General features: G+C 42.5%; 1 protein-coding gene across 2 annotated transcripts; it reads left to right on the forward strand.

Moving 5' to 3' along the window:
* The first annotated feature begins 202 nt into the window (after window positions 1-202).
* On the forward strand, window positions 203-15,463 carry LOC131565141 (acyl-coenzyme A synthetase ACSM3, mitochondrial-like). 2 transcript variants are annotated; one of them, XM_058815851.1, is made up of 14 exons: window positions 203-342; window positions 6,582-6,847; window positions 7,611-7,821; window positions 8,252-8,459; window positions 9,271-9,414; window positions 9,965-10,121; window positions 10,677-10,756; window positions 11,723-11,846; window positions 12,146-12,226; window positions 12,343-12,444; window positions 13,118-13,245; window positions 13,344-13,443; window positions 14,077-14,196; window positions 14,832-15,463. In XM_058815851.1, exons 2-14 carry the CDS (start codon window positions 6,647-6,649, stop codon window positions 14,916-14,918), a joined length of 1,743 nt encoding a protein of 580 aa, XP_058671834.1. In that variant the 5' UTR covers window positions 203-342; window positions 6,582-6,646; the 3' UTR covers window positions 14,919-15,463. The 2 variants fall into 2 exon arrangements, with proteins under 2 accessions (XP_058671834.1, XP_058671835.1); XM_058815852.1 differs by lacking the exon at window positions 203-342 and adding an exon at window positions 1,477-1,506.
* Window positions 15,464-18,906: the final 3,443 nt, after the last annotated feature.

An 18,906-nucleotide genomic window follows, 5' to 3' on the forward strand; every position in this document is an offset into this window, starting at 1 on the left:
GATGAGGTGCTGGGCAGGACTCACACACTGCTGGGTGATGCTTGCATGGTTTTCAGACATGTTTTGGTGCACAGAACAGATAGGAGGAGAGAGGAAGAGCGCTGGGTTTCTGGGTCAATGTTTTGTTTTCCCACTCAGCACTTGCCCTGTGCACTTTGCCCAGCTCCAGAGGGATCCATGCATTGCCTGGCTGAAAGTCAGCATGTATTTGTAGCAACCCTTCCTGAAGGAAAGCAGACCTGGGACACTGTCAGGGTGGAACTGACAGGTACTAAAAGGGCTTGGGAGTCACTGGGTAGAAAACGTCAAAACCGACCTCACCTGACAGATACAGTGGGACTGGTAAGTAAATAACAATGCAACAGGGAAAGGTTTTCTTATCATTGAGAGGTGATCTAAGGCATAGCCTTGAATGAAAGTTTGTAGCTCAAATTTTTCTGGTGTTGGTGCAGCACCAGAAGAAATCCTATCTTCTGGGAAGCCTGGGATTCCTTCCCACTCTCTGTCTCTGTGATCTCTAATGAGTCAGGAAGAAAAAGAGCTCAGGTCTCACATTCATTCTGGGTTTCTGAATCTGATTCCTGGCAGCCTCACAGATTTCCTGGGTGATCTGGGCAATATTGTTTTCTCTCACATTACCAAAGTTTCTTTAATAGTTCCTTGTTAACAGAGGTTGTTTATTTAGATAGACTTTTAGAAGTAGCATATAAAAGATATGGTCTTTATGGCTTTTCTGTGCAGGTCCCATCTTTAGTCTCCTTGTGCTGTGGCAATGCAATTATTACAGCGAAGGAATCAGCTCACTCAGCATTGTGGAGTCAGGTTTCCTACACCCAGGGCAGTGTCCCACTGCAGGACAGTTTGTCACTGCCCCAGAGGCTGTTCAGTGGCATGTCCCCAAAGGGAGCCACAGAGATTGAGGCCAGTGATCCCCAGATCATGGATCAGTGCTGTGGAGCTCATCACTCCTGGGAGTGACTCCATCATTCTGTCCAGGGACTGTGGATGCCTTTATGGTTGTGGGGGAAAGGCAATCCAGGAGTTTTCAGTAAGGCCTTTGATGCAAACCAGAGAGTGATGAGGATCACTGGAGCAAGGCGTGTTTGGGGAGCAGAGCCTCATCTCTGCGTTTTGGAAGATGTGGTGGGGAAGGGAAGAGTCTGTTTGTCCTTCCCTCCTGAAGAAGCCAGGGGTGAGATCACAGAGGTCCAAGACTGCTCTGAAGAGGGGCAAGGAAGCCTGGGATAGAGCCCCACATCCTTGGAGTGCCCACGTCCCTGAACAATTCTTCCTCCATCTCCTGTCTCATTCTGAATTCTTTCATGTCTGTTTTCTGCTCATACATGGTTGCAATCCTGAAGCGTGTTGTAATAACTCCCTGTTGATAATCTCTGCCTGTACCAAAAAAGTTTGTTTACAAACTCTCCTCTGACCTGGTCACTTGGATACTGTGCTTTGAGGCAGCTCTTACAATACAGAATACAGAATGACTAAGGGTTTTTTCTGGTAAGTTATTTTTCCACCAAAATGATGCATCTTCTGAGAAATAAAACAGTACACAACTGCAGATTGAATTTGGCAAATAGCTTTAAATCCTCCACAATTAGTAAACAAAATCTTCCAAACTTTCAACACTTTCAGAAGTATCTAAAAATTTAAAACACTATTTTTAAAATAATTTTTTAAATTGATTATTCTGAAAGATTAAAAACACTTGAAGTTTTACAACCTTCTTTCAGGATTAATGAAATATTTGGCATGATCCAAACATATTTCCAGTTTCCTGAGTCTGTTAGTGTATTTTAGATTTTGTTGTTGAAAATACAAGTGCTTTCATTTCAAGTTGACCTACACTACATCATTATTATTATTATCTTTATTGTATTCATTATATTCTTTATTTATGTTATTATCAGTTTTGTCTGTTGCTATAGTATTATACTGTATATAATAATATATATTAATATTAAAATTAAATATTCTATTCTATATAACATGTTTTTGTTTCTATTATATATTATATTATATTATATTATATTATATTATATTATATTATATTATATTATATTATATTTTTATTATATTTTACTTTATTATAATTATATATCAGCAGTAAAATTCTCATTTGGTAGTGATGCAAAAGACCAAATTAGATGCACTTCTGCAAAATTAGGATATTGCCTTAATTTTGAATATCCCTTCCAAATATGAAACAGTTTGGGGGTTCAGTTTGTGCCTGTGTCTGACACCTGCTGCCAAAGGGGGTCTGGTTGGCAAGTGTTTGTGTAATTTAAGGTTAAGGTATGTGTGCACTGAGCTCAGGGAGTTTGGCTCAGCAGAACAAGGTCAAGCCCAAGCAAAAGAAATTAAGATTTTGCTGCCTTATGCTGATCAAAGGTTTCTGCTAGCAGCAAGCTGCTGGCCAGGGCAGATCCCTGTTTGGGGCAGCATCTGAACTTTTAGATGGGTAACATCACAAGGATCTGCCTCTTGGCTTTTGCCTTTGCGATGTATTTGATGGCCAGACCTTATAACAAGGTTAGTTATTCAAAAACCCCACCAGTTTTGTCCTCCAGGAGGAATGAACATGAACCTAAAAGAAGGACCACAAACCTGCCTCTACCTAATCAAGTGCTCCTTTCAGGGAAAAAGAACAATATAATGTAACTACAGATATCAAAATATTGTAAAAAGACAATCCCTGAAGCCCAAATGCTCACAGAGGAGAGATGCCATCCAAAAAATCTCATACAAAGTGCTGATGAAATTGCAAGAGGGAGAAAAGCACTCTCTGATTAACTTTTGTTTTGTTGGGTTTTTTTTTTTAATATGTTTTACCCATCACTGCTGTGAAACACACACTTGCAAAATTAGGCAGTGGAAGCAAAGAATGCCAACTCAGCACTGTCTTATGCAGCAGACTGATACTTAACCACCCCAAAAAAGAATAAATTACTGTAGTTATGATCAGAAATAGATACATAGAGGAAACCAAAACTAACAAGGACTACTAGGGGACAACGCAATGGTAAAACAAGCATTCTTGAGTGCCCCAACATCAGTCACTCTCTGCAGAGCCACCAGGGTGAGAGAGGGGAAATTGATACTCACAGAACTTCACAAGGAGGTATTTGGTTTCCTTCAATGCTCTGTCAAAGTTGCTCTTTTTCAGTAAGAGGACGTGGTTCTCCTTCTTTATTTTGGGGAGCTTGGTTTGCTTTAGCTTTGCTTCATTTGGGCTTATGCTCTCTGCTGCCAGGAAGCCTGTGAGAAACAACAATAGAAGAAGGGAAAATGGATGTGTCTTCATCTTGTCCTGCCTTTATCCAGATGCTGAGAAAGAAAGAAGCAAAGGAGCATTAAGCAGTAGGGTTTGCTGCTCAAATGTCTGCAGCTGTATCAGCCAAACCAAGAGGCTGATAAGGTTGATAAGTTTGCCACCAGAGGAGCCAACTGCACCTTTCCATGGGAAGATTAAATTATTTAAGTACTTCCTCATCTTTAGTAGCGGTTGGGGGGTGGAGAAGTTGGGAAGAAGTATGGGGAAGTTGGGTTTTCTGTGTCTGAAAATAAACAACCCAGGGAGAAGGTGAGAGAGCACAGGAGGAAACACCTGCCTGCAGAAGCACCAGTGGGTTCCAAGTGTGCTGGTGTAATCAAACACCCTTCTCTCATCAGGGCTGCAGACAAAGCAGCAGGTCAGGTCCCTGGCACAGTATTTGAGGGCTGCTCCTCTGCCTCATGTTTGCTTGTCTCTTGCACTCATGGATCTACTAATTGTGGGACTGAGAGTATGCTGAAGTCAGGGGAAAACTCTCATTTCTTTGCACAGGTAACTTTAATGTCAGTCACTCTTTGAGGTCTTGTCTGTGAGGCTCCCTTCTGTACTTGAGTGCCAAGTTGTACCTCAAGTAAGATACTACTCTATGGGTTAAACCAGAAGATTGTGCCATTGGTTTTCAGTAGTAACACAGTTTTCTGTACAATAAATGGAAGGGGCTAAATGTACCAGTTCATCCTTAGGATTGCTATCAGCTGTGCATGAGAACTATGAGGCCTCCCTAGACAGCCCTTTCAGAACATTTAAAAAAATATTTGACAGAAATATTGAGATTCTGGACTGAATTTATATGGGTTCAATTCACTATGGAATTATTATTTCTGTAAACACCTGCCAGTCCATAGTTGTAGTAGAAATATCTTTGACCCTTAAACTCTGATAAAACTTGTGAACTTTACCCCCAGAGCTGTAGCTGGTAGAGGAGACCAAGCACAAAGGACATAGTATTTCAGTGGCATTTCAGTATTTCAGAGCTGACTTGAAAACAGGTGGGTCTGGATTAGTAGAATCAAGAAGAAATTCCTTCAATAATGACTCTTTCTTCTTCTTGAGGAGTATCAAGAGATTCTTTGCACCTTGTGCCTTTAGCAGACATTTTATTTAGGAAGGTACCACTAAAAAGAAGGAATGTTCATAATGGGGTTGATGTGGTAGCCTCCATTTTCTGTAGATGAAGGATCTTGGGGGGCATATTGCTGCAATTTATTCTGGTTTTGAATTTATTCTTTTTATTCTGTAAGTGGGGCTGGGTTTCCAGCAAACTCTTTTCTATGAGGCTCAGAAGCTTTGTGTAGTAATGCACCTTGAGATGTGTTCCATTAGTACTTGCAGAGTGTGCCTAATGAAATCAGGAGCTGTGTATTCAGGCTGCTTGCAAGATAAGATCACACATAAATACAGATTCAGCAATCAGGTACTAAAGGAGAAAAAGAAGCAGAAAGATAAGAGTCTCCCATTTGACTTTGCGGTCTCTTTCTCTTCATAACAGCTCCTTTTCAAAGATGTCTTTCAAGCAACATACTAGTAAGGTTAAAAAGCATCTCTCAGAACTGCAGGTTAAAACTAACGAGGCCGGTTTGAGCTGGGCAGGCAGTGTTTAAGCTCAGAACACAGCCTAAGGCTCCCAGAACAAAGGTAGGATGGCAAAACAATTTGCTGAGAGAGCTGGTTTTCCCCTGTCTGCCACTGAAACAAATAGCCATCAACTTAAATCCCTCCTGGAAACCTCCTACCAGGAAACAGGCTCCATCGTGGAGAGGGTTCCTAACCTCTGTGTCCTGAAAGGAAACTGCAGAAACAGGAGGATTATACATCTGTCTGTCCTGCCAGGACAGATTGGCAGTGAAGAAAGGAGTGAGATTTAGTGGAATTGAACTGGTGGAGAACGTTTTCTTTTAGACACAGAGCAGTTAAGATCACATTCTGTGCATTTCTTCATCAGTACTAGCTAGCTTTGGCTTTCTTTTTGTGCTTTGTAGTTTGAGACCTGTGGGAAATCTGCCCTCTGCAGAAGTTACAGTCCAGTCAGCAGGAAACACTGGATTCAAGATCAATAATATTCTAGAGCCTTCTGCTTAGTTACCACTCACACCATGTGGCCAAGAGCCATTGAGTCAAATATGTGGCCAAGAGTCATTGAGATGTGCCTGACATGTGCACCTCCTGTCTTAGTTTCTCTGGTTTGCCTCACAAATGCAGTGATTTCAGAGTGATGCCAGTTACTGTTATTTATTGGCATTGAGCACTGGAAGCTCTCACTACACCTACTCTTGCAATAAATAATGCAAATGTGAAAGTAAGAGCATAGAATCCCTGGGAGACAGGTATGCACTGCTGGCTGTTAAATAATGACAACATCATGGCACAAAAAAAGTTTAAAAACAAAGCTGATTTCATAGAACTGGGGAAAAATTCCCTTTGATGTATGGGTACACCCTTAAGGACTTAATTACACTTAAAACAAGTTTATCTTTTTATTCAGCTCCTGTGAGTGAAAACCAGTTTTCTTGACTTTCAGGGTTGGGCTTTAAATACCTGTGGCATTATCAGTTCTGTCTCTTCCACATGTACCTGTATTTTGTCTAGGAAAGACTAGGAGAAACTGGAAATGTTGGCACTTTCTTTGCAAGTTTATTTTACAACATGTATCTTTTCCAAAACTGCACAATTCAGCTGAAGTGCAAAGCAAATGGAAGTCTTTGGCACTTCACCTTTGCTCACCTACTGTCTGTTTTGTGTTTATTCCATGCCCTCAAAGAAATAGAACTCATAAGAAAATAAATCAGAGATTCATCAGTTTTATTGGTGCATAAATTCAGTGTGACTCGCCATCTAGTGCAGGTTTAGGGCATAACATAATTACAGAGACAGTTTTAAGTCAAGGTGATTTGTCTCCTAAAACACTTCAAAAGTAGTGATATTTCATTTCTGTAAGCAGGCAAAGTAACATAAAATTTACAGGAATCCAGACATAGATATTGATAAAAGGACTGGCAAGTGAAATTTGAGAGATGAGATATGGGAGTCATTCATCAGCTGACAAAGTAAAGGACAAATATTCTAATGAAAAGCAGTGCACAATCCCTTTACAAGAAAAAGAGGAACATAAAATAATAGGGAAAACACGGATGTGTTCAAACAACCTATTTATTCAAGCTGGTTTGCATTGGTTCATTCAGCATCAGAAACTAGACAGCATCCAATAACTGTCTAGTCTTAAATGTCTTTTCTTTCATTCCAGGTGACTGATTCCTTAGATGTACACCTGATTCCTTCCCCTCACCATCTGATAAAACATCATTTATCATGAGGACATTTCTTAAATCCTGGATTCCTCAGTGTTTGTGGATTCTCAGGTCACCTTCCAGAACATTCCATGGAAACAACAGGCTTCTTACATTTCAGATTACTTCCCATTATGAATCTGTAAATCAGGGTAAAAAGGAAGTGCCAGAATATTTCAACTTTGCAAGTGATGTCTTAGATAAGTGGACACAACTGGAAAAGGTAGTATTTGTCTTTTATTTTATAGACATTGAATTGTAGTTTAACCCCAGCTGTCAACTGAGAAGCACAGAGCCCCTGAATCTCACACACACACATCCACACACATCCAGTGGGATGGGGAGGAGAAACAGGAGGAAAAAAGGTAAAACCCATAGGTGGAGGAACAAACAGTTTAAGAATTGAAATAAAATATAGTAATAAAAAGAATATTAATAAAAATTATCACTATTGTAGAAGTATTCGTAGAAATAGTAGTGATGAAAAGGGAGATAACAAAAAAAGAGGAACAAAGAAAACCCAGAAAAGAGGAATGATGCCCAACACAATTTCCCACTGCCCTCTGATGGACACCCAGCCTGTCCCCAAACAGCAATTGGCACCTATCAACCAACTTCCCACCAGGGTATCAACTGAGCAGGACCTCCTGTGGCTGGAATATCCCTCTGGACAGTTCAGGTCAGCTGTCCTGTCGGTGATCTCTCCCAGTTTTCATGCACCAACTTGTTGGCAGAGTGTGAAAAACTGGAAATTCCTTGACTTAGTTGTTGCTAAGCAGTGCTTACTCTATCCCAGTCCAAACCAGGACGTGGTGGAGCAAATCTCAAATGATACCATTTTATTAATGGTACTGGATAGCAGTGGCACCATTTTGTTTGTCAGAAAGATGGGTATCACTCCAAGAGAGGAGTTGATAAGGGTGATTTATATTGAAGTGAGACCTTTCAAAGTTTTTCTTATTTTAATATCTGCTCACATGTTCTAGGATGGCAGAAAACCAGCAAATCCAGCTTTTTGGTGGGTCAGTGATAAGGGAGAGGAGGTGAAGTGGAGCTTTGAGGAGTTGGGCTCTCTGTCCAAGAAGGCAGCCAATGTCCTTTCTGAGGCCTGTGGTTTGCAGAGAGGAGACAGAATTGTGGCAATTCTGCCTCGTGTTCCTGAGTGGTGGCTCCTGAACGTGGCCTGCATGCGAGCAGGTGAGTGACTCACGGACTCGGTGGCTGCCGACAGAAAGCAAACAGAGCCTACAAGCCATCTATTAGATGAGGGTGAAGAAAATGCAAGCAGGAATATTCTGTTGGGGCCTCTACAGCTGCTCTTTTGGCTAGAGGGAGAATTGCCTGCACCCACACAGGAAGCACAGACATGGTCCAGTCAAAATCAGTGAATTCAGCCAGTGAGGGCTGAATGGCTGCAACCAAAGGCCACACTTGGCCACATACATTGGAAGGGAGCTGAATTTATCATGGAAGAACTTGGAGTCATTAATAATTCAATAGATCTATTTTGCCCTGCTTTTAAACTGATAAACATCCATGATGAATATAATCAGTATCAACAGAGAGACATAATCAAGTCATTTTGGGAAATGCTGAGTTTTCTCAATTGCCTCTTGCTTTTTTCCAGGAATTGTCCTTATTCCAGGAACATCCCAACTAACTGCCAAAGACATCTTATACCGACTCCAGGCTTCAAAGGCCAAGTGCATTGTTACCAATGATGCCCTGGCACCTGCAGTGGAATCTGTCCTGTCTGACACCCAGTTCCTGAAAACCAAACTCATTGTAGGCCAGGGGAGCAGGGATGGGTGGCTGAACTTCAAAGAACTCCTTGCGTGAGTATCCAGCTCTTTTCTTTCCAGTTCTTTGAGGTTTTGGGAGCTGTATCATTCAGGTGACATTGCTGAGTTGTGGGGGTAATTTTCAAAATACAAATAAGTTACATTTTCGCACCCCTCTGTCAATTCCTTGATTTGTGGCCATACTGGTAGAGGTTCGTCCAATCCAGGTTTTGGGAGCTTAGTTCATGTCCTTCAGCTTTACTTAGCAGCCTGCCAGTTTTTAGAAGCTCTCTGCTTCTACTGTGACCACCAGACAAGCACACAGAGCTCTAAACAATTGTTATAAGCTTGTCTGCTGGAGCCCATTCTAATGGCCCTTGATTAAATGGGAAAATACCCATTGCCAGCTCTTGGTGCTCAGTTCTTTCTTTCCTATACGATCCTGGTAGCTCAAAGGATCTGAATTTTCCATCAGTCTCTTGAACATTAATGACCTATTATTTGTAATAAGATCAATGTACTTGGCATAATAACCTTAGTTATTGATTTCTAGTGGGGGCTGGTTTTTCCTCATTGGTTTCTGGTTGCTGTTCCATAATCAGCACCTGGAGTGCCCTTGCTAAAACAGTTACAGACAAAGTCCTTGAAATATTCTGTAGGTGCTCATATCTTGAAAGTTCTGGCATACAGGGCATACTCGTTACAAGCAAAATGTGTTCTCTAACTGTTCTTACCTGTGTTACCACTTATTTTGTGAGATTGTTCATTTTGGGCAATTTTCCTGTTGAACTCCTAAGCTATAAAAATGCTGTTGCCCTGGTGGAAAACTGCACATAGTGACTGGAATATATAATTTCTTCTGAAGGGTTGCATCTGCTGACCATCAGTGTGTCAAGACAAGAAGTCAAGACCCAATGCTGATCTATTTTACCAGCGGAACTACAGGCTTCCCAAAAATGGTGCTGCAGTCCCACAGCAGTTATGGCATTGGATTTGCAGTCAGTGGCAGGTATTAACTTGCAGTTCCCTCCAGGGTCCTGATTAAGTGCTGTGATCAGCGTTGAACTGAACATGAGGCCATAACATTCCAGTAAATGCAGGCATTTTATGACTGTCGGATCTTGCATCTTCCTCATCTTGAAAATTAAAGGATACTTTTCCCAAAGCATTCCGAGTTGGAAGCTGGTGATCAAGGGGCCAGAAAAGTAACTTGTTTAGTTTCCTGGAGAAATGAGCTGTGGCTTAGCTGATGTCTCAACTGCACCAGGTGGGGAAAGCCAATTCCAGATGATCTGTTTGGGTTCTGCTCTAGATCCAGATTCTGCAACTCAGGACAGAGATGTTTTGCACTGCTCACAAGAAAAATAAATGCTCAAAACATTAAGCAGGAGGGAAGGAAGGGAAATCAGAGAATATTTAAGACTCTTCAACTCTCTCAAACTTTCTACAGAGCCCCACTTGCTGACACCACATCTTCTAATGGAAGCCTCCTGCTGTGACCTGGGCCTGACCCTCTCACATTCTCTGCAGCATTTCTTTCCTCTCTGCTTTTTCATCAGGCATTGGTTGAAATTGACTCCTTCAGATATAATGTGGAATACCTCTGACACTGGCTGGGTAAAAGCAGCTTGGAGCAGTGTTTTTGCACCGTGGATCTGCGGATCTTGTGTCTTCATACACAATATGCCACAGTTTAAACCAGAAGTTATTGCAGAGGTAAGCGTAACAGTTTATACTGTGATATTTATTTCCATTTTAAAAAAGTGAAGGAAACAAACTGGAATCCAGTCCATGGGTACCATTGCTTAGTAGCAGCAGGGATAGTACTTCCCACATCCCAAGGAATCATCCCTCCATTTGGTACCCATAGGCTCAAGGAACAAGTGTTTTCCCTCCTGGGTAGGCCCTGTGTCATTGTTTGAGTGTAGAGAACAACTGGACAAAGATGCAGGATATAAAGGTCTTGGGATCACTGCTGTGTTGCCCAATATTGAATCCAAACCTTACTTCAGGTATGGACTTCCAGCTGCCTTGTGGATAGGCTGAATATGGGCCAGTATTCAGAATATGGCATAAACCTGTATTAAGGTTCTATTTTCCTAAATTTTCAGTGAGTTGCCAGAGTGCTTATTCTTCCCTTAAGGCACTTTAAACCAATCAGCTGATTGATGCCCCTCAAAATTGGGCTCTTTTGTTAATCACCTGCACGTTCACAAGGTCAGGCCCAGCATTACACTTTCTTTTCAGCACAGTAATTTCCTATTTTTCTAGACTCTCTCAAAATATCCCATCACCACCTTCTGCACAGCTCCCACTGCCTTCCTCATGCTGGTCAAACATGATGTGAGCAGGTACAGCAGGGAGGGGAGGGAGGCTGGGGTACAATGCTGGGACACCTCTGCAGGCTTAGGTCCTTGGGTTCCTTAGTTCTCTTTTTCAGTTCAAGGAAACCCAATTAGCAAAGCTTGCTTGCTCTCAGTAAAGGACACTCTCTGTTTTCAAATGTGAGAAGAATTAGCCACACCATAGGCTACCTGGGCTTCAGGACTGGCTCTTTGAATAGACAGCACAGAGGAAACAAAGGAGATTTTTTTTTTAAGCTGTCACTTCCTCTGAATTTAGGCTTCACAGTTCAATTGAAGTCAATGTTTTGGGCAGCATTGGATCAGGGAGCTACTGGTGCACCATGGAGTTGTTCTCACATGCTTGAGAATGAAGGGAGCAGTTAGAGGAGTTCCACCTGCGGAGAGTTACTTGGCAGCTGTTCTTCCTGACTTGTTACTCTTTAAAATACCCAGCTTGTGAGAAGTGGTTTGCAAGGTGCATTCACATGTTTGGTAAGGTACTCATTCTTGTCACATAGGTCTTACATCCTGCCAAAAGCCAGTCCAGGTTTTAGCAGAGTTCAGTCTCTGTGTATCTATTTATCCTTCCTTTTGCTCTAGAAAATTCTCTATGTTATACCAGATCTTAGATGTTGGCACATAACTGAGCTTTCCACACACATTTGATGTGCTTGCTCAGATTCCTCCTTTCATGTCAGCTCTCCCAAGGAAACGCTTTTTCTCATGCATCTTCCAGCAGAAAAACCTACTTCTATTGCCACAGAGATAAACCACATCATCTGCAGTGGCAACTCAAGCAGTCTAGCATTCTAGTCAAGGTGTGCATAACAGGGTGATGATTGTCATTTCCAAAGGAGCTTGTGAAGTTTTAGGTTTACTTCCTTGGAAAGCTGAGGGAGGCTGTTTGGTTAAGTCTATTTACTGTTCTTTGCAAGGGTTAAGAAAATTATTTCATTTGCTGTTCCTCTTAAGCTACAAGTTCCCGAGTCTGAAGCACTGTGTAACTGGAGGGGAAGCTCTCAATCCTGAAGTGTTGGCGAAGTGGAAAATCCAGACAGGGGTGGATATCCATGAAGGATATGGCCAGACCGAAACAGTACGTTTGCAATAAATATAATTATTGGTAATAATAACTTCTACCATGTTTACTTCAAAAGCAAAACTAAAATAGATTATTTGCTCTGGGTATCACTTTGTCCTGTGTGATGTTTTAATGAAAAATATCAAAGCAGCTCACATCCCAGACTCTGATGTTCTTGAGGACCACGGCGCTTTGGTCCTGATTCAGCCCTTGTGACAACAAAGTCACAAAAAGGAGTCCTTTCTAATGCAAATAATAAAATTTACAGGATACTGCAACAAATTTTTAAAAGCTTTAAAAAATCTATTCTGCAGGTGACAATCTGTGCCAATATGGAAGGAATGAAAATTAAACCTGGCTCTTTTGGAAAACCTGTTCCCCCTTATGATGTGCAGGTATGTGGACAGAACAGTAAGGCAGTGCTGTGTCCCTTCTGTGGCCTGCACTGAGCTGCAGCAGATGTTCCTGTGAGCTGATCAAAGCAGCCCTGCTGTGTGTGTCCTTTCTGCAGATCGTAGATGAGCAAGGGGCCGTGGTGCCTCAAGGAGAAGAGGGCACCATTGCTGTCCGGGTGAAGCCCAAACGGCCCTTCTGTCTGTTCTCCGAGTACTTGGTGAGCCTGACTTGCTGTGCCTGTGTCTGCTCAGGCACCCAGGAGACACCCAGGGCAAAGGTCTGCCAGGAGCAGAACTCCATGCAGAATCTCAGAAAGTCTCACTGGGTTACTCGAGGATTTTGAGCCTGATCAGTGCATAGTTTCAGGAACAGACTGACTGACTGTAGCTTCAAAATGCAACGTGAACCAGGGGATACCTTGTTCCAGATATGTGCCATGTGCTTCATGTTCAGAGCATCACTCTTTTCCCTCTATTCCATTCCTATCTTTGTTTGAACATTATTGAAGAACAGCCCATAAATTCTACTCTTACACATCAGAAGCTCATGGAGGCTTTCCAAGACAAGGGTATTTTATTCCCTCATTCCACTATCAGAAGTACCCCCATTCCATCAAGCACTGCAGTCAGAGGAAACCTTTGTACAGATGCCTGTCACACACAACATGTGCACAAGATCAACAGCACAAACACAAGCTACAGCACAAACCCCTCACATGTAGAGGATCATATGGCTCTGAGGTAGTGACACCTCAGTGAAAATATAAAGCAGTACTGAACACACTCATTTTGAGTACAATTTTTTGTTCATTTTTTGCATCACTGCTAAGGAAATGCATTACAATTCACTAACAATAAGGTAACTTTTTGGAAATGTTTGATTGTTGGCAGGATAATCCAGAGAAAACTGCTGCCTCTGTGCAAGGAGATTTTTATCTCACCGGGGACAGAGGCGTTATGGACAAAGAGGGATATATCTGGTTTGTTGGAAGAGCTGATGATATCATTAACTCTGCTGGGTAAGGCATCTCCTGTTGGATCTGCCTGATGAAATGCAGCCTGGCAAGGCCAAGGACTGGTCCCTGCTGCTGGGCTGAGCTGTCTCTGTGCTCCCCAGGTACCGCATTGGCCCCTTTGAGGTGGAGAGTGCATTGATAGAGCACCCAGCAGTGGTGGAGGCGGCTGTGGTCAGCAGTCCCGACCCAGTGCGAGGGGAGGTAAAGCAAAATAGGGAAAAATATCCTTAAAAGAATTACCCTTTCTACTAAGTATCAACTTCCTTATAAGTACCAGCCTTCCTTAGAATTCAGTGTTGCAAACTTTTGAAATTAGGTGGGCATAAACATTTTTTAATCCACACCTTGAGAGATCTTAAAATATCAGAATTATTTCTTTGCAGGGTTTTATGTGGGGAAAAAAATTGGTTTTTCAGACTAATCATGTGATCTTTTTGTCTAAGCAATGAAATTTTGATTATTTCTCATTTACCACTAAGCATATGGTGGCAATGATATCCACAGTGTTGAATTTTTGCTTTATATTTTTCCAACCTTGCAACATTTTTTTGAGCAACTGGGACAAGATTTTAATCTCTCTTTATTTTCTGTACTAAAACTTTTTGAAAGTTTAATAATGTATAAAGTTAGAAAAAAAGTAGAAAATAGAAAAACATTCTCTTCTCCAGAATGTGTCCTTCATAACACAGCAGTTGATAACAATCAGCTAGTGAAAAGGGAAATTAAAGAAAATTATTTGGCATTCTGAATTTTGACATTCACTTTTCACAACAAATGTATTCATTTATTGCCACCTCTGGAAGTTAATGGAACCCCTTCATTTGTGGTTCACAGGTGGTCAAAGCTTTCGTTGTTTTAGCTCCTGCTTTTGTATCACATGATTCAGAAAAATTAATTCATGAGCTTCAACAACATGTCAAGAAGGTGACTGCACCATACAAGTATCCAAGGAAGGTAAGTACAGCCCAAAACGACATTGTTCCAGAACTCGTGCATTTTTTGTCCTGCTTCAGCTCTTTTCAACACCTTTCTGACAAATGCCCCAACCAGAGTTAGATAAAATGAAATTAGATGACAGGGTCTGCTGCAGCTGCAGCCTTGGGTTGGCTGTGTGTGTTAGAATGGACCCAGGGGGAGGCAATGGTGGTGAAATTTTACTTCATGATGGCCCAGTCTTTCTTTCATGGAATGCTGGAGTGTTCACAGCAGCTCAAATGGGCAAGGCATTCCATTCTAACCAGTTCTACCTTGAGCCCTCCTCGGACAGACAGCTAAATCAAAGCAAAAGTTCCTGCTGGCATCAGTGGGTTGGAATCCATCTCTTCTCACTAGGAAAGCCACCAGGAGCTCCCTGTCCTGAAAGCTGCAGCACTCAGCTCCTAGAGATGGTGGCACATCTCCCTGCAAGTACTGTCTGTGCAGTAGCTACAAGGTGTCGTAAGGAAATTCACCATTCCAGCCCTGGTTGTGCAGCTTCCCATCTGTTCATCCCCAGCTATCCCATGCTAAAAGTGTTTTCACAATCTTTTGTTGCACCTGGGAAATTACCCACAAGATCTTTGGCTACAGGGAGCATTTTTGCCTTTCAGGTAGAGTTTGTTCAGGAGCTGCCAAAGACAGCTACTGGGAAAATCCAGAGAAAGGTTCTAAAGAACAAAGAGTGGGCAAAGGTGTAAAAAGAGCAAGACTGATCTGGAAAATGTGGAGAGAAATTCTCCATCATGTGTACCAGCCATAACACAAGACACAGAGCGGGTTGTCATGACCCAGAGAAGAACAAGAATATCAGGGGAAAAAAACTGTGGAAGAAAAAGGAGAAAACATTCTTGAGGATATGTGGTATTGGAACCACCTCTGCCATCAAGCTACAAATTTTCACAAGGAAGGAAGTGCAAGTGATTCAAACTGTGGAATGGGAGAAAGACTCAGGTGCATACAGAGGTCTAATTTTTTTTACTGCAGTTTGTATAAATATCTTCCTTAAAAAACAAAATGGGTGAAACTACATGGCTTTGAGAATTACAAATAAATGAGAAATTAATAAGAAAATATGTTTGTCCTGAGGTGAGTATCAGCAAATAATTAACATCCAAAACCTACCACTGTAACATTCTCAAATTCTTTCAGTGTGGAAGGGAAAATGCATCTCTTTTTAATTCTTCTCTTCATCATGATGAATTTGTGATGTACTTAAATGGTTAAAGTTGAGGCAAAAGAAGACCCAAAATGCTTTAGGTTAAGGTGCAAATGACACACAAATAACAATGGTGTAAATGATTACAAGAAAAAAAAAGTTACTCCACAGAAAGAATTCTGCTGCTTGGTCTGTTTTGTTCCACATTCTGTTCTCATTATTTCAGAAGAAGTAAAGTCAGAGGGGTTTCACTCCAAAAACTTTATGAAGGAGTTTCCAGGTTTCACATCTCCAGGGAACAGCTGATCTTACAGTGCCTCTTATGGGAAACATGTCCTAGCAGGTGAGTGAAATGAATGAAGAGGATCTCCCCCTGCAGCTCCTGATCACTCCTGTCCACAGCAGAAAGGTGAGGAAAGTGTTATTTATCTGCACTCTTCGTGTTGATGATCACTGAGCAAAGCAAATGGTATTAAATCAGGAGTAATCATTTTTGAGTCTCACTCCTCATTCGGAGAACTTTGCCATTACTGATTCTTTTCCTCAGTTTCCTGTATTCATTTTCACCTCTACATTTGCAGGTGAGAAAGTGCTAAAAACTGGAATGTTCTCACAGTATTCTTGGAGGATGTTTTTGTACAGCACTCGGGAATCTCAAACTCCAAATGTGTTTCATCTTGTCAGTCTTGAATATCATTTCCCTAAATATTCCTAAATATTTTATATCCCTCCTCTTCCTCTCATAGGCTATTGTGTAGATTTTGTCATTCTAATGCTCTGGAATAGGCAAGTTACAGCTAAATCAGAGAATTAGAGCAGACTGAGAAAGGAGAAACATCTGCCTAAGTGATTAAGGATTGTTTACAAGTGGTTCTCTGCACAATGTCCAAGGATTGTGGAGAACACCAAGAATTTCTGCTGCTTTTGACAAAATATCTCTCTGGGGGGAAATCTGCATCCAGACTATTTATGTTGGCAGACACCACTGAAAAGATTAAATTGTGTTAAATTCTGGGTATTTGAACTCATTTGCCTGATGGGCAGAATAATAAGGTTAAATTAACCTGTATAAGGTTCTGCTAAGGAAAAAGGCAATAGTTCCAATGTTAAATAAGTAACTTTTCTTGAGGAATCAACTGTCACCAAGGCTGAAATCTGTGCATCAAAGATGTGAGAATAAACAGCTACAAGTGAAGACATGGGACAAGGGGTAAAAGACATAGGCAGGCCCATGATCTGTTTTTTTGGTTCCTGTGGGATTCCTAGAGATGAAATTTCCTTGTAGGAAATGTTTAATAACATCTTTTGCTCTTTCACTTTTGTGAGCAGAGGCAAAGATTGCTCCTGAGAATCTTCTGTGGAAACATGTATACATTTGAAGCAACCAAAAGACACATAATGGGTCACAGTCTTTGCCAAATCTGTAAATTGTGAAGCCCTCTAGGATTTTCTCCTGCCCCAAGAGACAGCAGAGAATATTTCTGGCAGTCAGGGCATGTAGTGACATTGTGTGTTAGTTTGTTTATTACCTTCTGTTAGGAATCCTGGCAAAGAAGAATGAGAATCTACATACATGACAAAATAGGGATGCTTTTCCTGAGAAAGGATAAAAATTAAAGTTTTAAGCAAGGAGTATAACTGGTCATTAGTAACTGTCTCCAGGAATGAATTTTCAGCTCCCTCAACAATACCTGTGAAATAAGCAGAATCAGCTACCAAATTAAAAAGTCATGTAACAAAATAAACAACAGGACTAAATTTTTATTAATGATCTTTATCAAATGTTTAACCTAATTAATGGTTTGTAACAGTCTGAGAGAGAATTTTAAGTCCCAAATATTTCTTGGGTGATTTTTGCTGTATCTTTTCCTCTGTAATGGTCAGTCCAGCTTGTTGGGTGGCTGTGATGGTGACTTTCAAAGTTGAATGTAAAGATGGATCATTTTTAGCTGCAATAAGTATATTATCCATATAATGATAAACAACTGCTTGTGGATGATTCTGGTGAAGGGGTGCCAGAACTTTACCTTTATGCATTTAGGCTTAGGTTTACTAGGCTTTTGCTTTATATCTACAAAGTCTGGAGCAGGTGTGTTACCATCAGGCATTTGCATGAGTGCTTTCCTTGCTGTATTTTTAATATCATCAAGCACTGGCTTTGGGAGGTTTGCAGCCTAATCTTGGGTTCTGGGTATGAGCTCCCTCCCCAGCTGAGTGTTCTAGTGTTAGCATTGCCTGTGCCTGGTCCTCAGCACTGTAAAGCAACAACTGATTTAACACGAAACAATTGATGTAACAATCTCTTCCACCCCCTTTCCCACAGGGTGAATTCAGCCGGAGACAGCAGCACGGTCATCACGTGCTGTATGTCATGAGGGGTTAAAAGATATGCAGTGAAAATAGCTTGCATTCGACCGCTGAAGAAAGGAGAAGCCTGTCCATAGCTTTCGGCAGCCTTACAGTCTTTGTATTTCCCTGTAGGCTCGAGGTTCCCATCTAGGACCAGCTCTTCCCCGTCTGTTCTTTACCATACTAGTCTGGCTCTTCTGCCACGGATCAGTGGAATCACTGGCTCTAGAAGGGATTAGGTTTTCCTCTGAGGAGGGCGGAGGATGAAAGCACAGTGTTGTTATTGCTGGAAGGGTAAAGGCAGAGCTGGTGCTCTGGCGCAGGCACAGCCATGGGGACATTGGCACGGCCATGTTGGAGAGCAGCGCTTCGGGGAGCACGGTGGGCGTGGCTCTGGCTGCCCAGGAGGGGCGTGGCCCGGGGCATGCTGGGAGTTGTAGTCAGGAGCCGTGGGGTGCAGTTGAAGGGGGACCGTTGAGGCAGCATGGTGCCTCTGGTGGCATAGACGTTATCAGGGTGGTTAGCAGGTAATACAACACGATATTCAGATGGACAGGAGAGAGGCTGGGGTGGTGAGGAGCAGGAAAGGCAGGGGGGATCCGAGAGGGATCCCAAGCAGAGGACGCAGAAGGGAATGCAGGGTAGCTGAGTAACTTGTGTCGAGTTCCATTCTAGGGCAGTCTGCGGGAGGACAGGGGAAGGAACACGAAGGGGCAGGGGTTGCGATTTGCACTGCTTCTGTGTCTGGGACAGGTTGCAACCCTGGCGTTCCATCCCCAGGGTGAGGGAGTTAAAAGCAGTCTCGGTTTGGGAAGGGATCCTGCAGAGGGAAGTGGCCCCGGACCCCCCGGATTCCTGCCACACCAGCAAGGCCAGGGAGGGGCCGAGCGCCGGCAGTTGCTGCTCTTTGGCTTTGAGCGTTCTGAGAATCACACAGAAAGCAGGCACACCACGAGACGGTCCCCCTCGGTAGCTAGGTCATAAAGCGTGACGCCCACAAAATTCCAAAATCCCACAGAGAAGATTCCACAGTCCGTGCCGTGTTGTGCAGCACTGCACGGGGCCGAGCCGGGGCTGCAGCCGGGGAGGCACAAGCGGCCGGGCTGGGCAGGGCCCTGTGGGCGGGTGAGAGCAGGGCCCTGGCTGCGGCAGAGCCGGGCACAGCTCTACTGGCTACAGTT

Source organism: Ammospiza caudacuta, chromosome 17 (genome assembly GCF_027887145.1).
Source record: "Ammospiza caudacuta isolate bAmmCau1 chromosome 17, bAmmCau1.pri, whole genome shotgun sequence".
NCBI lineage: Eukaryota > Metazoa > Chordata > Aves > Passeriformes > Passerellidae > Ammospiza > Ammospiza caudacuta.

Coding starts and splice junctions, on each gene's coding strand:
- LOC131565141 (XM_058815851.1), top strand. CDS start 6,647: ATGAGGACATTTCTTAAATCCTGGATTCCTCAGTGTTTGTGGATTCTC. Junction 11,847..12,145: donor GATATGGCCAGACCGAAACA/GTACGTTTGCAA, acceptor TCTATTCTGCAG/GTGACAATCTGTGCCAATAT. Junction 13,444..14,076: donor CCGACCCAGTGCGAGGGGAG/GTAAAGCAAAAT, acceptor TGTGGTTCACAG/GTGGTCAAAGCTTTCGTTGT.